This window comes from Miscanthus floridulus, chromosome 7 (assembly GCF_019320115.1).
Source record: "Miscanthus floridulus cultivar M001 chromosome 7, ASM1932011v1, whole genome shotgun sequence".
Classification (NCBI taxonomy): Eukaryota; Viridiplantae; Streptophyta; class Magnoliopsida; order Poales; family Poaceae; genus Miscanthus; species Miscanthus floridulus.
In genome coordinates, this window is record NC_089586.1 from 133,420,598 (window position 1) to 133,439,117 (window position 18,520).

At 46.0% G+C, this 18,520-nt stretch overlaps 3 protein-coding genes and 1 pseudogene across 3 annotated transcripts; 1 reads left to right on the plus strand and 3 right to left on the minus strand.

The window, feature by feature from the left end:
- The first annotated feature begins 3,190 nt into the window (after positions 1 to 3,190).
- On the plus strand, positions 3,191 to 8,183 carry LOC136464886 (uncharacterized). The gene is made up of 7 exons (XM_066463836.1): positions 3,191 to 3,450; positions 4,066 to 4,310; positions 4,680 to 5,361; positions 5,433 to 5,787; positions 6,503 to 6,597; positions 6,948 to 7,142; positions 7,224 to 8,183. Exons 1-7 carry the CDS (start codon positions 3,271 to 3,273, stop codon positions 7,905 to 7,907), a joined length of 2,436 nt encoding a protein of 811 aa, XP_066319933.1. The 5' UTR covers positions 3,191 to 3,270; the 3' UTR covers positions 7,908 to 8,183.
- Positions 8,184 to 8,699: 516 nt separating this feature from the next.
- On the minus strand, positions 8,700 to 11,526 carry LOC136468064 (uncharacterized). Its single transcript, XM_066466926.1, has 8 exons — positions 11,209 to 11,526; positions 10,941 to 11,028; positions 10,730 to 10,818; positions 9,957 to 10,035; positions 9,816 to 9,875; positions 9,600 to 9,721; positions 9,439 to 9,510; positions 8,700 to 9,030 (listed from the first exon to the last, which is right to left on the minus strand). The coding sequence occupies exons 1-8, from the start codon at positions 11,454 to 11,456 to the stop codon at positions 8,928 to 8,930; spliced, it is 861 nt and encodes a 286-aa protein (XP_066323023.1). The 5' UTR covers positions 11,457 to 11,526; the 3' UTR covers positions 8,700 to 8,927.
- Positions 11,527 to 11,612: 86 nt separating this feature from the next.
- On the minus strand, positions 11,613 to 15,315 carry LOC136468061 (pentatricopeptide repeat-containing protein At5g38730-like; annotated as a pseudogene).
- A 116-nt stretch (positions 15,316 to 15,431) lies between these two features.
- LOC136468065 (uncharacterized) lies at positions 15,432 to 18,196 on the minus strand. Its single transcript, XM_066466927.1, has 8 exons — positions 18,011 to 18,196; positions 17,451 to 17,563; positions 16,953 to 17,024; positions 16,748 to 16,783; positions 16,612 to 16,657; positions 16,355 to 16,448; positions 16,172 to 16,229; positions 15,432 to 15,683 (listed from the first exon to the last, which is right to left on the minus strand). The coding sequence occupies exons 1-8, from the start codon at positions 18,087 to 18,089 to the stop codon at positions 15,633 to 15,635; spliced, it is 549 nt and encodes a 182-aa protein (XP_066323024.1). The 5' UTR covers positions 18,090 to 18,196; the 3' UTR covers positions 15,432 to 15,632.
- Between the last annotated feature and the right edge of the window lie 324 nt (positions 18,197 to 18,520).

An 18,520-nucleotide genomic window follows, 5' to 3' on the forward strand; every position in this document is an offset into this window, starting at 1 on the left:
TAACAGCGTGTATATTACTCACAGCGGGGTTTGGGCAGAGAGTTTGCTCGGAATAAAGCACAGATGTCGCGTAGTCGAAGTCGCGCGTCTCGGAGTCGATGGAGGACGTCCCTCCGATGGGTGCTGGGTCGCGAGCCTCCTCGCGGAGGTGTAGTACACCGAGCTGGTCGGTGACGAAGTCTAGGCTTCCAAAGAGGAAGGCCTGGGATGGCTCGAAGATGGGTGGAACCGACATTCCAGCGGGTGAGAGCGCGGGAAACTCCAGCGAGCCGAAGCGAATTGTATCGCCCGAGCCCACCGCGACGAGGGTGGTGGAAAAGTGGGCCATCCGATGACCAAAAAGTGTTGAACGTACAATGTCTTCTCCACGCACGGCACCAACTGTCGGTGCAGAAAGTGACCAACTAGTGAATATTTATAGTTTTGCTGTACGTTATGATCGGAGGTGGCCTAGCACTCAATGACACAGGATTTATACTGGTTCAGGCAACGTGCCCTATGTCTAGTCGGGGTTGGTCGGTGACTTTATTCCTGAGCCTAGGTGCTCAAAGTTTGCAGTGGGGTTACAAACAAGAAGGAGAAAGATGAGGTGTACAAGAGGTCCGGTCGGCTCCGACCAGAAGGGCCAAGAGTGACAGGAACTTCGCTATGAGCTAGGTGTTCAAGCGTGTGCTTGCGGTCAAAACTTGATGATTCTGTGGTTGTGAGCTATCAATCTAAGGAACTCTGGCCTACTAGAATCGGTCTTCGATCATTCGGTCCCCTCTGTTGGAGGGAGTGCATCCCCTTTTATAGATGAAGGGGATGGCTTTACAGGTAAGAGGGAGAGGGTATGGATGTTTTTAAGCATTGTTGCCCACGTTGATGAGGATTAGATAATGGTAGGCGTCCACAACACTGTTGATGTCACTGTAAATGTCAGGTGCATATGGGAGGTTGCGCTATCTTCTTCAGGAAGGGTTGACGTCGGTACCTGCAAAAACTGTTTGATGCCTAGAGGCATGTGATGAGTCACGCTATGTACACCCGGTACGGTAAATCCTGGTGCCCATACCGCTATCGATGTCCAGAGACACGCGGGGGGTCTTACCGTATGGGAGTTTTAGCGGCCCCTACAATACTGTAGAGGGAGATGTCGGCGCCTACAACACTGTTTATGTCAGGTGGCTGCAGAGTACTATTCTGTGCAGGGTATGGTCCCTGGTATAGTGGTTTTGACTTGTGGGACTTGCATTGCCTTTCTCCGCACGTCTTCTGGTTCCTACCGAACGGACGTCCCCGGTCGGATGGCTCTAGTCGGCACTGAGTGTGCCGGTCAGAGAAGAGCGGTGAGCAGGGTTCTTACGAGCCCCGATCGGAGGGACGCGGGGTCGAAGTCGGAGGTAGGGCTTGGGGCAGGCCTTCCGATCGGAGAGGCCGTCCGGAGGCGGTTGAAGCCCGAATTAAGCGCTTCGGTCGGAGAGGTGGGGCGAAGTAGCTGACGAGCGGGCGTTGCTCTTCTTGGGCCTGGCCTTCCGATCGGTTACTGGACTGTTCTTTTGCCCTGTTGTTTTTAGACTCTTAGACCGAGCCCTAGCGCGGAAGCCGGTCCTCGAGGGACCCTGGGTTTATGAACCCGACACTTTCTTTCTTCTTTTGCTTTGCTTTTGAAGTTTCTTCGGGCCATTTGTTCTTAGGACCATACAACCACTCCTTGAAACGACACTTCGCCATTGAATACACCTAAATAATGTGATATTAGTACATGACACATATAGCTTAACATTTTAACACATACACTTTGCACTTACTTCATGCTTGTTTGGATACATAAACTCCAACGTATTGTTAGGGTTTATTATGGCTCGGTCTTCGCAATGGCACAGAGGAGGTTCCTCGAGTCGTATAACTGTGGCTAAGTGCTTCTCCTTAGCTGTCATTGGAGGGGGGTTAGGAGGAGGTGGAACCCACCGCTCGAAGTGCTCTCGTGGATGTCGCCCTCTCCACTAATCGTCGAAAAAGAGGTACCTGAAGTCAAACTTGTCTGCACCGTCGATCCACTGAAAGAAAAGGCACCTCTCATGGTCCTACACAACAAAAATTCAACAAAATATTAGTAACCTAGTAATACAAATGAAGAAAAAAATATACAGAAACAATTACTTATATTAAAACGACTGCACATGTAGAAGCAACGAGCCGCTGTGTCCGGATGTCTCGATTGAAACACGTCGGCCGGACGACCACAGTCACAGTTAGGGACAGGGAGTTCAGGAGGGACGGGGGGCATCTTTGCTAGATTCGTCGAGGTACAATTCTCTAGGACGACCCCGTTTTCGCCATAACTGCTTCCGAAACATGTCTTCCATCTAATAAAACAGTTCAAATTAAACATAATCAAAACAACGTAAATTAATATAAAATATAATCATTTGCAATGTAACTAAAATAATATAACCGATAATTATAGCAACAAAAATATACATGGTAAACATACTTCTAACTAAATAATTAACCTTAACATTGACAAAATCAAACTAATATATTTCTTCAAACCGTAGACCATAGTTTCCAAACATAATTTTTCTCCTAAACTTAGTTCCCATTCATAATATACTATCCACCATTCAAACAAAAATAAAATATGCGTCATTACCTTGCACGAGGACGAGGAGGGAGGGAGGCGGCCGGGGAATGCAAGGGAAGGGAGGGAGGCGGCAATAGAGGGTCGGGCGGCCGGCGTTCGTGGTGTGGCGACCGGCGTGCTTGGTGGTGGGCTGGCGCGGACGGACGTTGACGCGGCGGCCAGGCGGCCTTGCTGCTCGGGCAGTGAGACTGGCGGCGGGGGTTTTATTCGGTTCTGCCGCGCCACGGATCAGGGCGCGGCAGTGCCGCGCCAAGATCGGTGGCGCGGCAGGCCCTGCCCCGTTAGCGGTCAGCGATTCCAGTCATCGCCACGTCAGCCCTCTGCCGCGCCACCATGCATGACGCGGCACAGGCATTTGGCAGCGCCAGGGCAATGCAAAAAATGTTAGTAAAAAAAAACCGACCATATTAGATTTTAAATTAGTTTTCAAAAAATGTTAAAATTTAAAAAAAATCTCTGCTCTCGACTCTCGTACACGGCGGCACGCTAAAGAGAAGACAAGAAAAGAAAAGTAGAAAGGCAGGCAGTCCACGCCCCCCCACCCCCACCCCACCCCCACCCCACTTTTTCTTCTTTTTACAATCCGCTCCCCCGCTCGCCCAAAAACCTGACACCCAGGTCCCCCACGTCGCCGGCGCCCGGCGATGGCGCTGCTGCCCTTCCTGCTAGGTTTCCTCATCGGCGCCCTGGCGCTGGCCGCGCTCGAGGCGGCGGCACTCCTACTGCTGCTCCGCCGCCTCCGCCGCAGGAAGGCTGCGCCGGAGGACGCACCGCCGGCCGCCGACGAGCTGCCCGGGGAACGCCCCTTCCCCTACGAGAAGCAGGTGAGTGGGGGCGCCGCGTTCGTCCTTTTGCTGCGCCTAGCTCAGCTCTCCCTTCGGTTCGGTTCGCTCGCTCGTGTCCGCCCTTAGCTTAGGGCATCCACTGCCGTGGGGGTGAGAGGAGTAACTGCCTTTTGCTGGAGTGGAGCTTTGAGGAGATGCGGTTTCTAGGATCCATCGTCCCCTCCCCGCTTCGCTGATTTTCGAGCGAGCGGAAGCTCACTCCAGGAGCTTTTCCTCATGTGTTGTGATGGAGCCTGTATTATGTAGGCCGCACTGCTTGCAGCTGTACCTCACTAGCTTCCTTGCGTTGCTGCTTGATGTGTGCATCCATGTCGATTAATTCAACCCCCCCAATTGCTTGATGTTCTTTTCCAAAAATAGTTTGGGAGTCTGTGTCTCAATCGTAAAGCCAGTGCTGCTGCTTTCTTAATTCTTACTGCAAATTGATTCCAAAGCCCTCTTGTCTGTACCATTTGTTTGTTCTGCCACTGTAAGATGTAATACCAACTCCTGTGTATCACATTTATCGACTTATTATAGATGCCCTTTCTTAGCTGTATTTTGTTTTAAACTAGATTACCTTTGACACTGACAGGTAGCGATATATGTTTTCAGGGTTCTCTGTGGATACTGGAGCCAGAAAAAATGCCAAAAGTTAGTAATGAACGCTTGTCAGTTGGAGGTCCCAAAGAGACAAAAGAGAAGAAGAATATCTTGGAGGTTTTCCCTGCAAAGAAGATGGCTAAAATCAAGGGACACTCCCTTTGTTTGTCTGCTCCTGATGGCTCCCAAACAACCATTGAGCTTTTGAACTGCACGGTCCTTGCAGTTTCTGCGTCAAGTATGCCCTCACATAAATGGTTAGTGCTAGCAAACTAAATACCATTTGTCAGTTACTCATCAACCACTGCTTGTCGTGTAAACATGACAAGTTTGTTGAATTTGACTGTGCGTTCTTAGTTATCAGATATAATCCTTAAGTATATTATTAAATAATATGGACATTGGAAGCTTTGCCTTAGGGTTATGTATATGTTGCAATCGGATAAATTTAAGTCCATTTTATTTCTTGAAAGAACTTCTGTACAAATGAAATTCATCTTACAATGTAGTTAAGTGTGCTTGTCAATCAAATTTCTTTGCCTATAAGGTTCTTTAGGATTGATTCTGATCATTGACTTATCTTACTTCACTCTTGATGTAACTTTACTTCTGTTGCTAACTGTCAGGGCTAAGAGGTACCCAATAAAATTAGAAAGCAAGGACAGTGAGATTTATAATGGAAGCAAGGTATGCTATCTTTATGCAGACACTTCCTGGGAGAAGGAATCATGGTGTAAAGCACTCCGTATTGCAGCTACTGCTGACAAGGAAAAATTAAATTGGCATGCCAAGCTGAGCGAAAAGTTCCTCAATTATATATCATCATTGAATTCTGAATACCCATGTTTCCTAAAGCCTCCAATACTCTCTGGTGAGGACCATGAGGTTATGGACAGGACATCAAAGACTGATGGATCTTCAAAAGTCCGTCTTTTCCTCAAGAAGTTGGCAAAGAAGGCATCTACGAAGGCACCCTTAGATGGCAAAACAAGTTCGGGGTCATCAGTGCAAGGTGAAAAAAAGATACTTGATAAATTGCGCAGCTATCAGGGTGCACCATTTATTGAAGCATTAATAGGTCCACAAGAGGACAAGCTCGGTAGCAGTTCATCGCAAGATACTGTAAAAGCCACTGCCCCACCTGCTGCATTGAATCAAACTGGACAGCTTTCAACTTCGTCTGAGGTGAATGCAGATGATTGTGTTGCTGATGAAGGTACACTCTGTTGGAACCTCCTGTCATCACGGTTGTTTTTCGATGCTAAAATGAGTGATGAGATAAACAAGGCCATCAAAGCACGCATTCAGGTTTGATATACTGCTCACTTTAAATACACTTGTATCAATATCTTTTATTAATTATTCTTTTGTTTGGTCAGAGGACTCTGTCAAATATGAGGACTCCATCTTATGTGGGTGAAATTACACTTACAAACTTTAGCCTTGGAGAACTTCCACCTTATGTGCATGCGATGAGAGTCCTTCCGCTGGATCTTAATGAATTATGGGCCTTTGAAGTTGACTTTGAGTATTCGAGTGGGATACTGCTGCACATTGAAACAAGGCTTGAGGTTCAGGAACCGGAGTTGCAAAAGGACATCATGAAAAGTAATTTTGGAGCAGATGCTAATGGAGAGGTTGATTCTGATCTTCTTGAGAGTATTGAACAGTATGGTAACCAATTTAAAGGCTCGCATAAATCAGCTTCTTCAACTGGGGAGAACGATGAAGCAGGTCTCTTTTAGTTTCTTATGTCTTTCCTTGTTTAATATATCTACTGGAACCATTATTTGTTCTTATGTAGTGCAGTGATTCAATGGTTGTTTGAACAATAAAGACAAATTCATACAATTGTGTACTCCCTCCGGTTCTCTAAAGCAAGTCGTTTTGAGGTTGTCTTAAGTCAAACGTTTTAAACTTTGACTACAAATAACTTCTTTTGGGTTGAGTTTGAAAATATGAAGGTGATGTAAGTAGATTCATCTCAAAATGTAGTTTCATAAAAGTATATATTGACTATATTTTATAAATATTTTATAGCAAAAAGTTGCAGTCAAAGTCGTTTCTTAAAGACCGTGTCGATGTCCAAAACGACTTGCTTTAGAGAACCAGAGGGAGTACTTGTGTAGTGTGTACCTTAAGGAGTATGTTGTCCTGTTTTTTCTTATTTATGATTGTTCAGACTTAAGGTATTACATTGCTAGAATGTACGGTCCAACAGCTTTTTCATTCCTTTGGTTGACTGTTTAATATTGTTAGGATTTATTTATCCATGTAGAGGACATTAGGTACACATTACTAGAATTCACAGTTCCTTTCTTTAGTTTGCTAATATATCTTTGTGACAAAGTACTGAGCTGAGAGAAACATAAAGGAAAAGGGTAAAAACTCGTATACATCAAACTTCGATTTGGATCATGAATGTGATAGTTCAATGCTTGTGTAACAGATGCATCAAGTCAGTCAAAGAGCACTGGATGGACTTCAGCATATATATCAAGATGGAAAACTATCCTGCACTCAATAGCCGATCATGTCTCGCAGGTTTGCTCCTTCCTCTGTCTCCATGTGTTTTGCTGCAATTTTCTGCGTCATGTCACCTTTGTCCTGATAGGTGCTGACTCAAAGTGTTTAAAACTGTTTAAGTAGGACTTCTATACATTCTATGCCTGATGAAAGCATAACAAGATAATGGAAATGGCAATACACTGTGATATTTGTTTATGAGGAGAGTCAGTCTTGAACCCTGACCTTATTAACCCCCACAACCCTGGGCTCTACCAGTGCGCCATAGGAGTCCCCCCATAAATAGGACATTTAATTTCAAAACCTTAGCTATTATTAGTGTTACTAGAAATACTTTTACATGTATGATGCATTTCCTTCCGCTGCAGGTTCCTCTTTCTCTGGCAATAAGGATTTCATCTGTTCGAGGTGTCTTGCGGGTGCATATGAAGCCCCCTCCTTCTGATCAAATTTGGTATGGATTTACGTCAATGCCTGATCTAGAATGGGATTTGGAATCTTCTGTTGGGGATAGGAAAATCACCAACAGTCATATCGCTGCACTCATTGGTAACAGATTCAAGGTATTGAATGCACGTTTTGCTCTGAGCATATTCTTGCTTTGGTAAAGTTGTTTTGATTGTAAAACATGGTTCACTGTTCAGGCTTCGCTTCGAGATAGCTTAGTGCTTCCAAATTGTGAAAGCATCTCCATGCCATGGATGTTGGCAGAAAAGGATGACTGGTTACCTCGCAAGGATGCTCCTTTTATTTGGCTAAATCACGAACCCACTGAGATGAGAAGCCATGCTACAGTTACACCACCAGCTCACCCTGAGGAAGGTGGCGCAAATGATGATGCTAGTAGCAAAAGGCCGATGACAAGTTTACCCAACTCATCAAGTGGGAGCGAGGAATCATTGAGAGCAGTGGCATCCATTGACGAGGCAAAACAAGAGCCTATGGCAGAAGCATCATTACACAGCCAGTCTTCATCTACTCCAGTTAGTGAATGTGTCCATAGCGATGGAAATGAGGAACTGAGGAAGCCGTTGTTGATCACAGAGAAACTCCAGGAAGATGCTTCAGAAAGTAGAGTTATGTCTCCCATGTCCACATCTCTGAGGGCAGTGATACCAGCAGGGGAGCAGCCGCAGGTGTCAGCATCACCCATTGGAGAGGACGTGAAGCGAAAAGGCGGGAGGCGAGCTCGGATGATGGATTTCGGGAAGAGGATGGGAGACAAGCTGGAGGAGAAGAGGCGGACTATCGAAGAGAAAGGGAGGCATATCGTGGAGAAGATGCGAGAGAATGCCAGGACCAACAGCATGGAGAGGACTAGTAGCTAGCGAGGATGTAGGATCGGCATCTTGTTTCATTGATTTGGGAAATGGTGTATAGGCTGAACTTGTATGCTTTATTTGTAGAGCGGTTGTGACATTTAGGGTTCCACGAGAGCTGATCTATGTAACGGCGGCAAAAATGCCTGGATGGATGAGCGATGTACTTGTAACTTCATGTTAATATCAGCTTGTGGAATACTATGAAAAGGGTTGGGAAAATGCAGGTACCAATGGATCCGTTTTGATAAGACTTGGAGTATCAGCCGGTCTGGCTACCAGCTTCATCTCGTGCAGCCTGCTTTCCACCATGGCTGTATAAACTCGACCTGCGGGGGGGATGACGGCCCCCGGGTTATGCCCTTAAGAAGATCTTCTCACACAGATCGAGAAAATTTCCGAACCCCCGTCCTCATCCTGACGCAGAAGGTACCGTAACCCTGTGAGAACCGGGCCGGAGCCTAACACTGCACTTTGGCACCTAGGGACGGACGAGGGGATTTTTTTAACCTCAGCCTGAAAATCCGCTCCCACGAGGAGTCGAACCCAGGACCTGAGGAGTGCCGCCGAAGTACTCTGACCAACTGGACTAGAGGCCCTTTGGCACCATGGCTGTATAAACGACGCGCCAAGACACTACTAGTTTGTCCGCAACTTTTCCCAAGTTCAAAAATGATGTAGCAAAAGCATGTGATCAACTGTGACACCTTGTTCACTTTACTTCCCTTTATAAAAGTTCCAGATCAGTATGTAAAAATCACCTGATTGACTCATCAGGTTTTCCTGACATTGCAAGAAGAATACAGGTAATGCTTGGTCTTGAATCATCATAAAGAAACAGACGTGTCTGAAACAAAAAATACATCCGTACTTTTCTATTTTCCTAGCCTTACTGTTTCAATAAAACCCATGACAATTTATTTATTTATTTACATACAAGAGCACATCGAGATACAGGCAGTCTTCAGTCAGTCCTTACTCAAATTTCTCGGTCAGCCTTGCATCACCACATCATGTCACCTGTCAATATCATATCTTGAAATGCTTGTATCCATAATCTGAGCTCGTCATGCCCTCTTCCCAGTCACCCATTTTCTTGCCTCCAAAAACCACTTGTTTGATACCCAAGTGCCTGCAGGTTCAGTCAAGGCAACAAAGCTGAGTTATAAGGTGCAATGTTTTCAAATCTCAAAAATAATATACAGCATTTCATTATGCATGTGGCCTGCTTTGAAGTGATGTTGTGTGGTCATGTACAAAGCTAGCGCTCAAGAGTGTAAAAATGGCTAGTTTAGTTAACACTTAGGAGTATATACCCTCCTGGAGGGGTTAAAGATCTCTCTACCCTCCTGGAGGGGTTAAAGGTCTCTCTGATTCTTTCTAGGTTAATCTTCACAGATCGAGTTTGGCTACATACGTATATCAGGTTTCCAGAGCCATGATCTCCATATTTGGGGTGATAATGAGGCGACCAGTAATAAAGCCACCTCCAAGCAAAAATTGCAACTATATTTTACATGATCAGTGAAAGATGTCTCACTCTGAGCTCAACTGTGTTAAGCAGTTTAGTAATACATCCAAGCCAAGGTAATCCGAGGTTCCAATGTCCACCCTGAAAGGGGAAAAAAAGTGAGGGGAGTTTCAGAATTTGCACACATCCTTTTTTAAGTGCCCAAACTGTCAAATGATTCCAATGCTCACCAAACCCTGGCCCAATTGTCTTGGAACTCAACATCGCTGATATCATGGAAAGATGATGGCATTACTGAGGAAGCTTCTTCAGAATCATATGAAGGGTCATAGTCCATCATTGAGTTGGCCAGCTGACATATTTGACAACATTACATGTTTTCGAAAGAGCTGACAAGTTAAGCAGACAACAAAGGAAATAAAAAGAAACATTTGAATGAACCCAACCTGCAAATTTGAAGAATTATAAGCTCCTAGCCTTCCCATGACGTACCAAGCCTGAATTACCTGTGAAAATCACTTCATGTCAAGACGTATGTTGTTTTCTGAATAAGGAGAATCCAATGGAAGTGTACAATGCCACTTTACACCGCCAAGCAGGTCAACATCTCGATCTGTTGGTTCTCCAAAGAGCTCAAACCAAATGAATGAATTCAACGGGTTGAAGCTGCAATAATAAAAGAACAAATGTCAATAAAGGTTAACTTGCTAAAGATCTTTTTTTACGAAAACAAGGATTACATCAACCCCCAGCTTTTACGGAAGGCAGGATCTAAGGTCTATTACATCTGAAAGTGGAATAAACAAGAAACAAACATGAATATTCAGATATTGGCACAACTCATTTGGACTCGGAGAATCAGACATACAGAGAGCAAGGGAAGGAATGGTGTGACGACATGGATCAAATCTACTGCCTGTGAAATGTGAGTGCCATTAACCCAGACACCTAGTTATTCAGTGTTGATTCATCTTCATATGCTAGAGTAGCCCATTTCAGATTTATAATCTTTCAATGAGGAAGAAAACCAATTATAACAAAAGTTTTAGCATGTAAACACAAGTTGATTGAAGATGTAAATTGAAGAGATGATCATCTATTTATCTTAGGCCGTTAAAATTATACAGGATAAAAAAAATATGAGATCAAAGGAGTGCAAATACCAAATATATCTTTTTGCAGAAACATGGAGCCATTTCATTAGAAACATATGTGTTTAGCAGCTCAGGTAGTGCAATTAAGTTGAAACTATCACAGTATCATGTGTGCTGTAGGAACTATTAGCACACTCCACTACTGATCCTTTGACATGGCAAACAGAGAAATACAAACGTGACTACAGCGGGTGAGAGAATCTCACTCTCGGAAGCTGACTTTAAAAGCAACAATGGAGCCTGTCTTGGACTTGTTGAATTGAGCCCTGCCTTTCTTGCGCACCCTTTCTTGGATCTGTGAATCACGTACACAAGGCGTGGCATAAGTACTGTCTATCAGGGTAGCAACAAATCCTCTCAGTAAAACAGCGAAACGGGGAAGAGCAAAAGAGCAGTGAACGCAGCAGCAGCGCTCACCCTTTGCTTCATGAGCTCCGGGTTGCCGATGCTATCACCGAGAATGGCGCGGAGCTCCTCATCATCTCTGCAGGCGTTCTCCAGAACCCTGCATTGCCATACCACAGCATTAAGAAACAGCAGGCCGCCATCTGGATTTCGACAGGATGGGAAGGCCACGATGAAACAAACAAGAAACTGAACAAACGAAGACATCCAGATTCCAGCCAGTAAATAGTGAGTGTGTGTGTGTGAGAGAGAGAGGGGACAAGGAGGACAAGCTGCGTACTTGGCCCATCCGGGGTAGGTGTGCTCCCGGTCGTACTCGCGGCGGCGGCGCTCCTCCCGCACCTTGACCAGCCGCCGCTCCCTCGCCGTCGTCCCGGACGCTGCCGCGTTCTCCGCCGCAGCGCCTCTCCCCGCGGATGTACGGACGTGGATGCGAGGAAGAGGAAAAGGATGAGGAGGCGGTGGCGGCGAGAACGCCGGGAAGGGAGAGAGCAGGAGGGTTTTAGCAGGCGGGAGTAGCCGTGACATCGCCGTGAAATTTCACAGCTTGATGAGAGTGTCGTTCCCTCGAGAAGGACGAGACGAAGAAAAGCAAAACATGCGACAGAGGAGCTTATCTTCTTCCTCATAGGCCTTGGGCCTGGCAGTGGGGCCGGCCCAGTAGTCTTGGGCCAAAACACATACAATTGGACAGGTCACACAGCACAGGTCGGGTCTAGGCTCTTAGGTTAGCGGGGGCTTCTTTTGAAATTTTGATTCTCAAGAAAGAAAGAAAGAAAGAAAGAAAGAAAGAAAGAAAGAAAGAAAGAAAAAACTGGGGCTTCTTTTCAACTGAAGATTTCTGCCAATCAAGCACAATTAGCAAAACATGGAGGAACAGTTCACAACGCAACTGAAGATATTTTTTTTTGAGAGGAACCGGAGTGATTCCATTAAATAACCAAGCCAGCTAAATCGCTGGACACCGCAACCGATGCACACGCAGGCACACCTGCCACTGCCATTACAAAGTCTGAATCAAAAGGGCAGCTATTCCCTAGTACTGCTAGAGCATGAGCTAATTGATTGATGATTACATTCTCTTGGAATATGAGCTACTACACCAGCATCAGCAAAGACATCGTGTAATAGATGAGGCCTCCCAAAATGGCCAGGCGGTAGTCAATTTCACCTGCAAGGCGTCAGTCTCCAGACAAATACGTGCAATTCCCAATTGTACAGCTGCTCTTACACCTTTGATACAGCCAATCACTTCTGCGTGCATCGGATCAAAGATATGCTCCAGGCTCCCTGCACCCGTTTGAATCACACTGCCTTCCTCATCGCAAATAACATAACCCCAGCTTCCCTTGCTGCATCTTCGATCAAAACCTCCATCTACATTAATCTTTAGAGTTCCTGGTACTGGCGCTGCCACTTCTGCTTCCTCCGCCCCTAGATGTTCCATGTGTTCTTTGTGTTGCAAGTTCCTGATTTCATCAGCTTGTCTAGATGTTATGGCAGCAACTTCCCATCCTTCTCTTTTCCTTTCCCCTTCTCTGATTCTATTTCTTTCACACCACCAATTATTCAGGAGACACAAGACATTTAATTGCTGTTCGCTGTCAAGTCTTAGTATATGTTCAGCTACTTCCTTTGCTGACCCATATGAAGCCAAACGCTCCCTGGTCTCATTTAAGTTCATCTCACACCATACCTGTTTTACATACTTGCACTTCAAAAAGAGATGGCCTCCATCTTCATCTAGCCTTCTGCACACAAAATAGCGTGTATCCACATCCATTCTCCTTCTCTTGAGGTTACAGCATAAGGCCAAAGAATTATGAGCCATTCTCCATAGGAAGTGCTTAATTCTGTTTGGACAATTTAACTTCCATATTTTCCCCCACATATGGTCAGTGCTGATTTCATTGGAGCTTTAGATGCAGCCTCTCACCGACTCGTCCTCAGGCTATCATCGCAGTGCACTTTGTAGGCAGATTTCACTGAAAAACCACCTTTTGCATCATAGTGCCAAGCCATGATATCATCCATACCTCATGTACCGGCAGAGCTAAAATGGCGGCTGCATCTTCTTCCCAGAAGATATCTGTCTCTGTCACCAAGTCCTTTGTCCCACTCCCCAATACTATCCAGATAACAGGGGAGTGGGAAACATGGACTTGGTGACAGATATCTGGCCCCGGGGCCCCGGGGCCCCGGGGGCCTTGAGGTCCCCAATACTATCCAAATACCATCTGGCCCCGGGGCCTTGGGGTCCCCAATACTATCCAAAGCCGATTCATCTCCTCCCATGTGAATCCCTTCATCAGATTTTCATTCATTCTGGGTGTGACACATGGAACAACAGCATCAAAGTTGCACCCTGAATGTCCTGGATCCAGTTGTATTCAAGTACCAAGTGCAGCCTCTAGATAGTCTGGCCTTGAAACAGGAGCACATCCCCCAGTCTCAACTGCAAGCTTCGTTGATTCCAGCCTTGCTTGGTGCATCAGTTTGTACACACTCTTCCTGATTAGGCCTCCCTCAATAGCACGAACCCACAGCATATTGAGGGTTTCCTTCTCATCAGCATAAGAGGTACACAGGCAGTTGTAAATCTGGGGCGTTATGTACAATTGATTCTTTGCCATATCATCCAAGGTATTCGAAGCGGCAACTGGCTTTCCTTCTGTCAGATACGTGTATGCAAGTGTGGTGTATACAAGGCTGTCACCAACTAAGCCTCTGCCTTGCATCTGGTCGAATACTTTTTGTGCCTGATCAACCATCCCTTTTCTGCAAAGCCTTCGAATCAGAGATCTATATACTGCTTTATCTGGTGGAAGACCTCTTTTCATAAGTTCATAGGGGATGACTAGCACTGCATCTGCATTGTTCTTCTTGCAGAAACCATCGACAAGCCATGAAAATACACTATAATTGGGTGAAAACCCTGCATACAACAAAAGCAACCACATCATCAGAAGATACAGTTTATGATATGATCGAAAGATAATCAGTGAGATTGCAAACTGGTTGCCTATGATCGCAACATAATGATCTTAGTGCCATTTAAACTGCCAAATGCAGTCCTTATAGTTAGCTAGTGGTACTAACTGGAACCATAAGATAAGATGCAATTAAAGCACCTGCATCGACCATCTGAAAGAAGGCTTCCTTGGCTTCATCGAGCTCCTTGGCCTTGCAGAATCCATGGATGAGAGCCTTGTAAGTGAACTGATTGAGCTGCAGCCCAGACTCCATCGTCTTTTTCTTGACCTTGCATGCCGAGGTCATGTCCCCTCTCTTGCAGTACGCGTTGATCAGCGTGTTGCAGGTCACATGATCAGCCTGCACCTTCCTCTCGTCCATCTCGTTAAGCAACTGATTAACTTCCTTCATCTTGCCATCCTCACAGAGCTTCCTGAGAATGGCATTGTAAGTCGTGACACCTGGGAGCATGCCCGTCGCCTCCATCTCGCTTCGGAGCTTGACCGCCTCCTCAATATTGCCCGCACGACAGTACCCATCAATCAGTGTGGTGTAGGTCACATTGTCCGGCGTCGCCTGTGCCGCTACCATCTCTGCAAAGAGCTGAGCCGCCTCCTTCACCCATGGATCAAGGAGTTCCATGTGACGGTGTCCGCCCGTATCCCCTCCTTGTCCATGCGGTCCCGCACGCACATGGCCTCGTACCTCATCCCCTTCCTGCAGTAGAGCGCTATGACGGTGTTATAGGAGAATCGGTCCAAGGGCACGCCAGCCGCGTCCATCCTGGTGACGAGCGCCTCGGCGCGCGCGGCGTCCCCGGCCTTGAGGCACACGTGCAGCATGGCGTTGTAGACGTGCGTGCTGACGGCGAGCCCGGCCCTGGCCATTTCGTCGAACACCCTGCGCGCGGTGGCCGTCATCCGGGCCCTGGCGAGCGCGGTGAGGAGCGCGGTGCAGGCGTGGGCGTCGGGGGCGAGGCCGCGCGCGCGCATCTGGTCGAACACCCGTACGGCGTCGTGGGCGCGCGCGGACTGGGCGAGGACGACGACGAGCCAGCTGGGAACGCGGGGGTCGGCGGCGGCGGCGAGGAGGGAGGGGAGGACGAGCGGGGAGGAGAGCGGGTGGCGGAGGGAGAGGTCCCGGAGGAGGGCCCGCGCGGCGGGGTGGTGGCGCGGGTGCGGCGCCAGGAGGCGGAGGAGGGCGAGCGAGGCGTCCAGCGGGTGCGGCGGCGGCAGCGCGCGGAAGAAGGCGAGCGCGGCGGAGGGGAGCGGGGAGAGGCGGTGGAGGACGGCGGTGAGAAGGGACGGCACGGCGGCGTGGAGCGCGAGGTGGAGGTTGGGCCGGAAGGTGGATTTGATGACGGCGGCGCAGAGCTCTTTGGAGAGGTCGACGGCGGCGCGGGATGCTGCCATGGGTGGCAGCTCTGGCGGGAAAGCTGTTGATGTGTATTGTCATTTTAATAAGAAAATTCCCACAGCACCAGAAAAATCTAGCTCGTTGATCATACTTTTATTATACAATAATAATAATAATGTATATGAGAGATTAATACTCCGACATTGTATATAGCTTGATATATATATGGAATACAGTTTTTCTTTTTGGTTCCAATTGTTCTCTTAGTTCAGTTTTGTTAAACGTAATGGGTAGCGGTGTTGCTATACAGCATTTCTTCTCTCCGCATAGGCGCATACTCTTCTTACTGCTCAATCAATCCTCCTATCTTCAGCTTTACTCCTTGGATGCTACCACCAGCAGCCCGAGTGCACCAATTAGCAGATACTGCACCCACAAACGACAACAGTCAACCAAAAACGTATACCAGTACAACAGACCCCTATTACTTCTAACAAACTCACGGTCCAACACAAAAGCACTTCTCTGATGAGCTTGCTATTTTGCCTCGAGACGCTTTGGGCCTGTTTGGTACAGCTTATAAGCTGCTTATGGACAAAATAAGCTGAAATCAACAGTCAAACGCCCATTTGTACTAAAAAGCAGAAGCTGGATTGGATCAAACTAGCTTATTTTGATCGTCGCTTTTACTCTATTTGTGCAGCTTATCTGGGAAGCGCTTCCCAAATAAGCTGTACTGACAGAAGCGTACCTCATAAGCAATGTAATGCTACGATGGACAAAAGACGACAATAAAAGTAGAGTTACATTTCCTTTTTTGTAATTTAGCAACATATCTCGATAATTGGAATTTTCTTACTACAACACTCCATTTGTTTAACCACTATGTGCCCAATAAACCAGAATGCTCATACCTTGAGGACTGGTTTCTCCGTCATGGCGATTGTAAGCCACCCAGCATAAGGCAGATAGCTGCTCAAGTGTTAACATTAGATAACAGGGAACAGCAGTCAGATGGAACAAACAATCATTAAGCATCAGTCATGACGATGAATGTAACGTATTCCCTCAAGAGTCGAGACAAAGATAAAACTCACCCAACAGCCCGTCCAATAATGTGCTGTCGCTGAAGCCAAAGCTGCCCATTTGCATACAGCATTCCCATTCGGTCATCCTCACGGTTATTGTCACCTGATGAGACAACTTATCAGTGCACTAGCAGTAGTAAAACACTGCAATTCGCAGTATAGCGTGTCTTTACTCTTTAGTCTAATCTATCAAATACAAACACCATATTTCTGTCCTTGATAATACTCATGGAGCAAAATAAAGCAGCTGAAAAGAATGTGGCTACCTTTTGTGAGAATATCAAATTCGGTTGTATCATGGCGTTCATGAACCTATGAAGGGACACAAGCAACCTCAAGCCACAATCCAAGTATAGTATATAAACATAATCTACAGAAGGGTTGAATTAAATAGCTTACTACCTTGATCACACGATGGACAATTGGAATATCACGGCCCTGCAATATAACAGATAAAGTGGTAAATTGGTTACTGGCAGATCATGTACAAGCACACATCACAATTAAATATATAAAAAGAAAAATGATTCCATCAAGCTTCAGAATTTCAGATACTACTAGTCTATGGACAACGGCAAGAAGCAAAAAGGAATTCGGTAGGACTTACCTCAACATTGAAAACAATTATTTCTCCTGTGCGGATAGGTTCCTTATTCATGTGTAAAAATAGGATATCGCCCTACAAAACAGTTAACTACTGGTCATTCAGGGACAGCAGCAAGACAGATGACAGCACTTGGAACTTAGTAGTGTGTAAGAGCTATGGAGTAAAAAATGCCCAAATATAATGTGTTGTCCTAGAATTAAGTCCATCAGCAAATGGCACAAATATGGCAATGGAAATTTTATAAGTTTCTGATGAAACTAGTATATTGCTGAAAAACAAACAACCAAATTTTTGTATTGTGCATAAGTTGCTGAAGTTCAGGTTATTAGTCACACTCTTCCCTATGCTGTGGCATGCCATACACCAAAAGAGAGAGAAAAAATAACAGACACAATTGGACATAAAAATCACCAGCATCCATGGGGATTCTGTAAGATGTAAAATGTAAAACAAGGCAAAGGAATGCTGATTATTGTATTCTGGGAAGGAGGAATGAACCCTTCGAAACCCAGGCTCCATGCTTTCAGATAGAACCACCACAACCGGCGACTCGCTCCCTGTTACGACAATCAATCCTTTCCACATGATCAATGCCGAAGTGAGGATCATCCCTGCAAAGCCCAAAATAGGGGGTATTTGAGAGTCCCAGTAAAATTACTACAGGCAAGAACTGAGGCCATGACTATTCACTTGTCTACACTACTAAGAGGGTCTGCAATGTATGCACTGTACAGTGATAGAAACACGATGGCAATCACTGAAATGTATCAGTAGAGCTTTACTTCCTATAGCAAATCAAGACTCCATCACCTGTAAATAAACTATGCGCTGCCGCCTGTTCTTCCTCTAGGAAAAGAAGAAATCTTTCATGTCATCTTTTTGCGTGGAAATTGTCCCTCAATAACCACCAGAGGATGTGCGAAACATCCAAAAGAAAAGAAAAGTGCTAACAGAAAGGAAACCGCATCTATCGCGCGGAAATCGATTCCTATGGGAACAGAGCGGGGGAGATTAGAGCGCAGCGGAGTGAGTAGAGTATGCCTAGTCCTCAGGCTCACCTAGGGTGATGATTTGGGCGAGCACGGGGCGGATCTGCATCGTCCGAATCGGCTCCACCATGTTGCGCAGGGAATCCATCTGCCAAGTTCTTCTCTGGCGCCGCGCCGGCGTCTCTCCAACTGACCAACTGCAGCGGGGAGACCGGGAGAGGAGCAAGGTGTTGACTAAGTCAATACACACGGCTCGCCTCGGATGTCGTGTCATGTGTGGGCCGCTGGGCTAGTGTGAGTAGACCAGTCAGCCGACGACTATGGATAGCTCTTGCAATAGATTTTTTTTTTTTTGAGATGTACTCCTTCCGTCCATAGAAAAAAAAATGTAACTATAGGAATTTGATCAGATTTGTAATAAATATTGTTATCATTTGTGTCTCTAATAAAATCTACTACAAAAATATATTTCAGAATTAGTCTAATTGTTTTATTCTGTATCATGAATGTTAGTCCTTTTTTATTTAACTTTAGTCAAGTTTAAATTGTTTGACTTTTAAAAAGTGAGAATTGCTCTTC

Bases quoted from the DNA above. Each gene is read 5' to 3' on its own strand.
- LOC136464886 (XM_066463836.1), top strand. From the start codon at position 3,271: ATGGCGCTGCTGCCCTTCCTGCTAGGTTTCCTCATCGGCGCCCTGGCG. The intron at 3,451-4,065 runs GTGAGTGGGGGC...ATATGTTTTCAG, and splicing joins CCTTCCCCTACGAGAAGCAG to GGTTCTCTGTGGATACTGGA. The intron at 5,788-6,502 runs GTCTCTTTTAGT...CTTGTGTAACAG, and splicing joins TGGGGAGAACGATGAAGCAG to ATGCATCAAGTCAGTCAAAG.
- LOC136468064 (XM_066466926.1), bottom strand. From the start codon at position 11,456: ATGTCACGGCTACTCCCGCCTGCTAAAACCCTCCTGCTCTCTCCCTTC. The intron at 10,819-10,940 runs GTGAGCGCTGCT...CGTGATTCACAG, and splicing joins CGGAGCTCATGAAGCAAAGG to ATCCAAGAAAGGGTGCGCAA. The intron at 10,036-10,729 runs GTGAGATTCTCT...TTATTATTGCAG, and splicing joins TTTAAAGTCAGCTTCCGAGA to CTTCAACCCGTTGAATTCAT.
- LOC136468065 (XM_066466927.1), bottom strand. From the start codon at position 18,089: ATGGATTCCCTGCGCAACATGGTGGAGCCGATTCGGACGATGCAGATC. The intron at 16,658-16,747 runs GTAGTAAGCTAT...GTCCCTTCATAG, and splicing joins TTGTCCATCGTGTGATCAAG to GTTCATGAACGCCATGATAC. The intron at 15,684-16,171 runs GTATGAGCATTC...TTGTGGGTGCAG, and splicing joins CGGAGAAACCAGTCCTCAAG to TATCTGCTAATTGGTGCACT.